This window comes from Anomaloglossus baeobatrachus, chromosome 7 (assembly GCF_048569485.1).
Source record: "Anomaloglossus baeobatrachus isolate aAnoBae1 chromosome 7, aAnoBae1.hap1, whole genome shotgun sequence".
Taxonomy (NCBI): Eukaryota; Metazoa; Chordata; class Amphibia; order Anura; family Aromobatidae; genus Anomaloglossus; species Anomaloglossus baeobatrachus.
In genome coordinates, this window is record NC_134359.1 from 267,079,595 (window position 1) to 267,088,942 (window position 9,348).

Sequence of the window (9,348 nt, forward strand, 5' to 3'; positions counted from 1 at the left end):
TGACCACAATTGTGGAGGAGGAGCTGCTGGCCCAGTCTTCCACTAAGCCACTAAGTAGCATGAGGCACCACAAACGCGATGACATCAAATCACTGTGTGGGGGGAGAAAGAAGAGGGCGAAGGAGAAGAGGGTGAGGAAAAAAAAAAAGGGAGGGAGAGGGAGGTGGCGCAAGGGGAAGAGGTCGAAACCGAGGGGAGGGGGGGGGGGGGGGGAGAAAGAGGTCGAAACCGAGGGGAGGGGGGGGGGGAGAAAGAGGTCGAAACCGAGGGGAGGGGGGGGGGGGGGGGAAAGAGGTCGAAACCGAGGGGAGGGGGGGGGGGGGAGAAAGAGGTCGAAACCGAGGGGAGGGGGGGGGAGAAAGAGGTCGAAACCGAGGGGAGGGGGGGGGGGGGGAAAGAGGTCGAAACCGAGGGGAGGGAGGGGGGGGAAGAGGTCGAAACCGAGGGGAGGGAGGGGGGGGAAGAGGTCGAAACCGAGGGGAGGGGGGGGGGGGGGGAAGAGGTCGAAACCGAGGGGAGGGGGGGGGGGGAAGAGGTCGAAACCGAGGGGAGGGGGGGGGGGGGGGGAGAAAGAGGTCGAAACCGAGGGGAGGGGGGGGGGGGGGGGAAGAGGTCGAAACCGAGGGGAGGGGGGGGGGGGGGGAGAAAGAGATCGAAACCGAGGGGAGGGGGGGGGGAGAAAGAGGTCGAAACCGAGGGGAGGGGGGGGGGGGGGAAGAGGTCGAAACCGAGGGGAGGGGGGAAGAGGTCGAAACCGAGGGGAGTGGGGGGGGGGGAAGAGGTCGAAACCGAGGGGAGTGGGGGGGGGGAAGAGGTCGAAACCGAGGGGAGTGGGGGGGGGGAAGAGGTCGAAACCGAGGGGAGTGGGGGGGGGGGGGAAGAGGTCGAAACCGAGGGGAGGAGGGGGGAGAAAGAGGTCGAAACCGAGGGGAGGGGGGGGGGGAAGAGGTCGAAACCGAGGGGAGGGGGGGGGGGGGAAGAGGTCGAAACCGAGTGGGGGGGGGGGGAAGAGGTCGAAACCGAGGGGAGGAGAAAGAGGTCGAAACCGAGGGGGGGGGGGGAAGAGGTCGAAACCGAGGGGAGGGGGGGGGGAAAGAGGTCGAAACCGGAGGGGAGGGGGGGGGGAAAGAGGTCGAAACCGAGGGGAGGGGGGGGGGGAAGAGGTCGAAACCGAGGGGAGGGGGGGGGGGGGGGAAGAGGTCAAAACCGAGGGGAGGGGGGGGGGGGAAGAGGTCGAAACCAAGGGGGGGGGGGGGAAGAGGTCGAAACCGAGGGGAGGGGGGGGGGGGGGGAAGAGGTCGAAACCGAGGGGAGGGGGAGAAACCGAACTAATGTTTATCACTTGAGTAGTTCTGGAAAAGTATAACCCAGTGCTGATAGACAATCTGGATATGATGTGTCCGTCCTCCGTCCTGTGTGCACGAGGCTTTTTCCACACGGATCTCACATCCCATCACGATCATCTACAGCATCACGGCGACAGTTTGGGCACAATGATGACATTGGAGACCAAATATCAAGTCGAACCCCAGGTAGTAAATGTTTTATCAGACGTCAAACCCTCCGCCCGACAGACCTCCAGAGAAGCTCCTTCCCCTCTTTCCTGATGTCTGAATGAGGAGAATGCTGAATATTTCATGCCTCTCCCGGGGACGCGGTGCGTGCATGCCGGTGTATGGAGGAAGCAGGCAGGCGGCTGGTGATGTGGACAGATGTGCTGTATAATTCATTGCTCTACTTTGCGGCCGCTTCCACCAGCTGTTCTTCTTCTTTGTTGTGCGACGTGCCGATGGCTCACCCAGCCACTGAACTGTAATTAGCCGGGGGCAGCACAATTTCGGCTTCCTAACCCATAGGTAGGAAAGGGTCAAGTGCAATGTTGGCAATACATATAGTGTAAAAACGCTAGGAACAAAATCAGAAATAAAGACGTCAGATCAAAGATGACGTATAAAGGCCGCCTTGTGTTGTAAGATGTATAGGGCATTCTCCGACATATTGTAATCTGCCTAAATGTGCTCTGTGAAATTAGAAACACATGGCTGCGGCCTTCCAGAAAATGCGCCACTATTCTTAACAGGTAGTGACTGGTATTCTAGATCCTTTGAATAACTGCAACACCAGACACTGCCTGAAACAGGGCGAGCAAGGGAGAGAGAGAGAGAGCGAGGGCGAGAGAGAGAGCGAGGGCGAGAGAGAGAGCGAGGGCGAGAGAGAGAGCGAGGGCGAGAGAGAGAGCGAGGGCGAGAGAGAGAGCGAGGGCGAGAGAGAGAGCGAGGGCGAGAGAGAGAGCGAGGGCGAGAGAGAGAGCGAGGGCGAGAGAGAGAGCGAGGGCGAGAGAGAGAGCGAGGGCGAGAGAGAGAGCGAGGGCGAGAGAGAGAGCGAGGGCGAGAGAGAGAGCGAGGGCGAGAGAGAGAGCGAGGGCGAGAGAGAGAGCGAGGGCGAGAGAGAGAGCGAGGGCGAGAGAGAGAGCGAGGGCGAGAGAGAGAGCGAGGGCGAGAGAGAGAGCGAGGGCGAGAGAGAGAGCGAGGGCGAGAGAGAGAGCGAGGGCGAGAGAGAGAGCGAGGGCGAGAGAGAGAGCGAGGGCGAGAGAGAGAGAGAGAGCGAGGGCGAGAGAGAGCGAGAGAGAGAGCGAGAGAGAGAGCGAGGGCGAGAGAGAGAGCGAGGGCGAGAGAGAGAGCGAGGGCGAGAGAGAGAGCGAGGGCGAGAGAGAGAGCGAGGGCGAGAGAGAGAGCGAGGGCGAGAGAGAGAGCGAGGGCGAGAGAGAGAGCGAGGGCGAGAGAGAGAGCGAGGGCGAGAGAGAGAGCGAGGGCGAGAGAGAGGGCGAGGGCGAGAGAGAGGGCGAGGGCGAGAGAGAGAGCGAGGGCGAGAGAGAGAGCGAGGGCGAGAGAGAGAGCGAGGGCGAGAGAGAGAGCGAGAGAGAGAGCGAGGGCGAGGGCGAGAGAGAGCGAGGGCGAGAGAGAGCGAGGGCGAGAGAGCGAGCGAGGGCGAGAGAGCGAGCGAGGGCGAGAGAGCGAGCGAGGGCGAGAGAGCGAGCGAGGGCGAGAGAGCGAGCGAGGGCGAGAGAGCGAGCGAGGGCGAGAGAGCGAGCGAGGGCGAGAGAGCGAGCGAGGGCGAGAGAGCGAGCGAGGGCGAGAGAGCGAGCGAGGGCGAGAGAGCGAGCGAGGGCGAGAGAGCGAGCGAGGGCGAGAGAGCGAGCGAGGGCGAGAGAGCGAGCGAGGGCGAGAGAGCGAGCGAGGGCGAGAGAGCGAGCGAGGGCGAGAGAGCGAGCGAGGGCGAGAGAGCGAGCGAGGGCGAGAGAGCGAGCGAGGGCGAGAGAGCGAGCGAGGGCGAGAGAGCGAGCGAGGGCGAGAGAGCGAGCGAGGGCGAGAGAGCGAGCGAGGGCGAGAGAGCGAGCGAGGGCGAGAGAGCGAGCGAGGGCGAGAGAGAGAGCGAGGGCGAGAGAGAGAGCGAGGGCGAGAGAGAGAGCGAGGGCGAGAGAGAGAGCGAGGGCGAGAGAGAGAGCGAGGGCGAGAGAGAGAGCGAGGGCGAGAGAGAGAGCGAGGGCGAGAGAGAGAGCGAGGGCGAGAGAGAGAGCGAGGGCGAGAGAGAGAGCGAGGGCGAGAGAGAGAGCGAGGGCGAGAGAGAGAGCGAGGGCGAGAGAGAGAGCGAGGGCGAGAGAGAGAGCGAGGGCGAGAGAGAGAGCGAGGGCGAGAGAGAGGGCGAGGGCGAGAGAGAGGGCGAGGGCGAGAGAGAGGGCGAGGGCGAGAGAGAGGGCGAGAGAGAGAGCGAGGGCGAGAGCGAGGGCGAGGGCGAGAGCGAGGGCGAGAGCGAGAGCGAGGGCGAGAGCGAGGGCGAGAGCGAGGGCGAGAGAGAGAGCGAGGGCGAGAGAGAGAGCGAGGGAGAGAGCGAGGGCGAGAGAGAGAGCGAGGGCGAGAGAGAGAGCGAGGGCGAGAGAGAGAGCGAGGGCGAGAGAGAGAGCGAGGGCGAGAGAGAGAGCGAGGGCGAGAGAGAGAGCGAGGGCGAGAGAGAGAGCGAGGGCGAGAGAGAGAGCGAGGGCGAGAGAGAGAGCGAGGGCGAGAGAGAGAGCGAGGGCGAGAGAGAGAGCGAGGGCGAGAGAGAGGGCGAGGGCGAGAGAGAGGGCGAGGGCGAGAGAGAGGGCGAGAGAGAGAGCGAGGGCGAGAGAGAGAGCGAGGGCGAGAGCGAGGGCGAGAGCGAGAGCGAGGGCGAGAGCGAGAGCGAGGGCGAGAGCGAGGGCGAGAGAGAGAGCGAGGGCGAGAGAGAGAGCGAGAGAGAGAGCGAGGGCGAGAGAGAGAGCGAGGGCGAGAGAGAGAGCGAGGGCGAGAGAGAGAGCGAGGGCGAGAGAGAGAGCGAGGGCGAGAGAGAGAGCGAGGGCGAGAGAGAGAGCGAGGGCGAGAGAGAGAGCGAGGGCGAGAGAGAGAGCGAGGGCGAGAGAGAGAGCGAGGGCGAGAGAGAGAGCGAGGGCGAGAGAGAGAGCGAGGGCGAGAGAGAGAGCGAGGGCGAGAGAGAGAGCGAGGGCGAGAGAGAGAGCGAGGGCGAGAGAGAGAGCGAGGGCGAGAGAGAGAGCGAGGGCGAGAGAGAGAGCGAGGGCGAGAGAGAGAGCGAGGGCGAGAGAGAGAGCGAGGGCGAGAGAGAGAGCGAGGGCGAGAGAGAGAGCGAGGGCGAGAGAGAGAGAGAGAGAGAGAGGGCGAGAGAGAGAGAGAGAGCGAGGGCGAGAGAGAGAGAGAGAGAGAGGGCGAGAGAGAGAGAGAGAGCGAGAGAGAGAGAGAGAGCGAGAGAGAGAGCGAGGGCGAGAGAGAGAGCGAGAGAGAGAGCGAGGGCGAGAGAGAGAGCGAGAGAGAGAGAGAGAGCGAGGGCGAGAGAGAGAGCGAGGGCGAGAGAGAGAGCGAGGGCGAGAGAGAGAGCGAGGGCGAGAGAGAGAGCGAGGGCGAGAGAGAGCGAGAGAGAGAGCGAGGGCGAGAGCGAGGGCGAGAGAGAGAGCGAGGGCGAGAGAGAGAGCGAGGGCGAGAGAGAGAGCGAGGGCGACAGAGAGAGCGAGGGCGACAGAGAGAGCGAGGGCGACAGAGAGAGCGAGGGCGACAGAGAGAGCGAGGGCGACAGAGAGAGCGAGGGCGACAGAGAGAGCGAGGGCGACAGAGAGAGCGAGGGCGACAGAGAGAGCGAGGGCGACAGAGAGAGCGAGGGCGACAGAGAGAGCGAGGGCGACAGAGAGAGCGAGGGCGACAGAGAGAGCGAGGGCGACAGAGAGAGCGAGGGCGACAGAGAGAGCGAGGGCGACAGAGAGAACGAGGGCGACAGAGAGAACGAGGGCGACAGAGAGAACGAGGGCGACAGAGAGAACGAGGGCGACAGAGAGAACGAGGGCGACAGAGAGAACGAGGGCGAGAGAGAGAGCGAGGGCGACAGAGAGAGCGAGGGCGACAGAGAGAGCGAGGGCGACAGAGAGAGCGAGGGCGACAGAGAGAGCGAGGGCGACAGAGAGAGCGAGGGCGACAGAGAGAGCGAGGGCGACAGAGAGAACGAGGGCGACAGAGAGAACGAGGGCGACAGAGAGAACGAGGGCGACAGAGAGAACGAGGGCGACAGAGAGAACGAGGGCGACAGAGAGAACGAGGGCGACAGAGAGAACGAGGGCGACAGAGAGAACGAGGGCGACAGAGAGAACGAGGGCGACAGAGAGAACGAGGGCGACAGAGAGAACGAGGGGGAGAGAGGGGGAAAAAAAAAAAAAACCAGATGGAATCGAGGGTCGAGACAAAAGGGGGTGGAATTGGGGGAGAGAGAAAGGGGGTGGTTGTGGTTTTGGCTGGATATCCGCTTCGGCTAAATGTAGAATATCTGTCTGTTGTGGAGAAGGCATCACCACCACCAGGAGGGACACAGAGGACGAGATCTGTGATGTATTATCCTCTAAAGTAATTACTGCACTTGAAGGAACGGATCAATCTCCCATTAGAGCGGGTTTAGCTCCGGTGCCTCGTGTGGGCGCAGCCTGCCCTCCATCACCTCCTCCACTCATGGTTTAAATAGGGTTTCTTACAAACGCAGAGTGACAGGCTACCAAATTAGACATGAGCGAGCACGTCAGAAGGAAGCTCCATCTCCAAAGTTCAAAATCTTGTTACCAGGATGTACCGGAATGATGTACCGGAATGTAGGTTTCTTGTCTGGTATCCTCTCATCCCGTATACTGGGGCTGGACCGAGAAATATGAGATTACGACACTTATCTGGGGAAGGGGGAATGCATAAAACATTGCAGACGACTTCTTGGCTGCTTCTCTCCAAGAATCAGTAGGGTCCTCACACCAATATGTCATATTGTGATAAGACTCCTTGAAATCCCAAAGCAATTCTGCAGAAAGTGTTTAAAAAACTTCCCAAAAATTAACCTAGAATCTATGAAATGTACCCTATGGGGGCCGTTTATCCGAAATTTGCATTGACAGCTCCATTAAATGTGCGGTGGCATAATCCTAATAAGCCATTATGCTGATCACCTGCTGTAGAGGGTTAAAAAGCCGAAAGATCACGACACGGAAAAGAGTATGATCGGCTTAACGCCCTAATGGAAGTAGCCGGGGGGGAGAGGAGAGATTGGGGGGGGGGGGTCTAATCTTTGTTAATGGAGGCGGAGGAACAGCTGTAGCATGCAAGGGTGATGCTTAAAATGAGCAGAGGGGAGAGGCATCGAATAACGAGCAGTAAGGCAACATCTCGGGTCAGGTCATTGCAAAATATACCCAATGTACTTTACTAAATACCTGACGGACACCATCTATCCCCTTTATCTTTACACGTCCTCCTTCTTTTTGAAGGGGGCACTAAACCCGGCGTGTATTATTAGACATCCAGTCCATACATTGCAGACCTTCGCTCCTTTGCTTGCGCAGCAGCTGCCTGGCATTGAGTGATCGGCTGTGGACTACTAAATCTCCAAGACGTTCTCATGCTACTCACCTGCGTTCAGGATAGATTGTTCTTCCACCACTTTGGCCACAAACTTGTCGGGATCCACGCAAAAGTCACTCGAGCCCTTAATGATAAAAGGAGACACGAGTTAGACCAAGCATTACATATATTTCATGAAAAGGGTCCGGTCAAAAAACCCCGATGTTGTAGGGATGCCCGGAATGGAATTTTGTGGGTCTATAATGCTGTGGATATGCCTGTGGTCGAATTTTGGGGGTCTATAATGCCTGTGGTGGATTTTGGGGTGTGTATAATGCAGGGGGGGGGGGGCATGCTTTTGATGAGATTTTAAGAGCTGTACGATACAATTTTGTGGAGACGCCTTTGGTGGGATTTGGGGAGTGTGCGATGCTGGAGGATGATGGAATCTGTTTGGTTTATAATGCTTTAGGTAGGCAAGCGGTGGGATTTGTGGAGTGTACAATGCAACGTGTGCAGTTGAATTTTGTGGGGTGTGTTGCGATGCTTGGGGGGGGGGAGCTAGTGGTGGGATTTTGAGGAGTGTGTGATGTTGGGGGTCCATAATACTAGGAGACGCCTATGGTGCGAATTTGGAGGTATGTGATGCTGTGTGTGTGTAGGTGGGGGGGGAGGCTGCTGGCTTTATAATGTTGTGGGATGTCTATGGTGTGATTTTGGGGGTCTGGAATGCTGTGAGTTACCTATAGTGGGATACAGGGTGTGTGCCATGCTAAGTGGGGGAGCTTATGCTAGGATTTAAACCCCAAGAACAGCGCCCTTATCCCTACAACCCCAACCCAGGGACATATATCGTATAGCCCCACTACCTAAATAACAGCTCTCGTATAGCCCCACTACCTAAACAACAGCTCTCGTATAGCCCCACTACCTAAAGAACAGCTCTCATATAGCCCCAGTACCCAAGGAACAGCTCTCGCATAGCCCCAGTACCCAGGGACATCTCTCGTAGAACAGCTCTCTTATAGCTCCACTACAAAAGGGACAGCTCTCGTATACCCCTACTACCCAGGGACAGCTCTCGTATACCCCTACTACCCAGGGACAGCTCTCGTATACCCCTACTACCCAGGGACAGCTCTCGTATAGCCCCACTACCCAGGGACAGCTCTCGTATACCCCACTACCCAGGGACAGCTCTCGTATAGCCCCACTACCCAGGGACAGCTCTCGTATAGCCCCACTACCCAGGGACAGCTCTCGTATAGCCCACTACCCAAGGAGCAGCTCTCGTATAGCTCCACTACCCAGGGACAGCTCTTGTATATCTCTACTACCAAGGAACAGCTCTCGTATAGCTCTACTACCCAAGGAACAGCTCTCGTATAGCTCCACTTCCCAAGGAACAGCTCTCGTATAGCCCTACTACCCAGGGACAGCTCTCGTATAGCCCACTACCCAGGGACAGCTCTCGTATAGCCCACTACCCAAGGAACAGCTCTCGTATAGCTCCACTACCCAGGGACAGCTCTCGTATAGCCCACTACCCAAGGAACAGCTCTCGTATAGCTCCACTACCCAAGGAACAGCTCTTGTATAGCTCCACTTCCCAAGGAACAGCTCTCGTATAGCTCAACTACCCAAGGAACAGCTCTCGTATAGCCCACTACCCAAGGAACAGCTCTCGTATAGCTCCACTTCCCAAGGAACAGCTCTCGTATAGCCCTACTACCCAGGGTCAGCTCTCTTATAGCCCTACTACCCAGGGACAGCTCTCGTATAGCCCCACTACCCAGGGACAGCTCTTGTATATCTCTACTACCAAGGAACAGCTCTCGTATAACTCCACTTCCCAAGGAACAGCTCTCGTATAGCTCCACTACCCAAGGAACAGCTCTTGTATAGCTCCACTTCCCAAGGAACAGCTCTCGTATAGCCCACTACCCAAGGAACAGCTCTCGTATAACTCCACTTCCCAAGGAACAGCTCTCGTATAGCCCTACTACCCAGGGTCAGCTCTCTTATAGCCCTACTACCCAGGGACAGCTCTTGTATAGCCCCACTACCCAGGGACAGCTCTTGTATATCTCTACTACCAAGGAACAGCTCTCGTATAACTCCACTTCCCAAGGAACAGCTCTCGTATAGCTCCACTACCCAGGGAACAGCTCTTGTATAGCTCCACTTCCCAAGGAACAGCTCTTGTATAGCTCCACTTCCCAAGGAACAGCTCTTGTATAGCTCCACTTCCCAAGGAACAGCTCTCTTATAGCCCTACTACCCAGGGTCAGCTCTCGTATAGCCACACTTCCCAGGGACAGCTCCCATATAGCCATACTACCAAGGGACAGCTCTTGTATGGCTCTACTACAAAGCGACAGCTTGTACATTGCAGTCAATGCTCGTACTGTGTAGCATGGAGACCTGCGTGAGCCCTTACAATCACAAGCGGCTTTAT

At 58.6% G+C, this 9,348-nt stretch overlaps 1 protein-coding gene across 1 annotated transcript in view; it reads right to left on the bottom strand.

Annotated features, from left to right (window-relative positions):
* The window catches only part of TTYH3 (tweety family member 3), an 88,196-nt gene that overhangs the window by 63,630 nt on the left and 15,218 nt on the right, over positions 1 to 9,348 (bottom strand). The window contains exon 2 of the mRNA XM_075319763.1: positions 6,960 to 7,035. Coding sequence (XP_075175878.1) covers positions 6,960 to 7,035 — 76 coding nt within the window. The remainder of the gene's footprint in view (positions 1 to 6,959; positions 7,036 to 9,348) is intronic.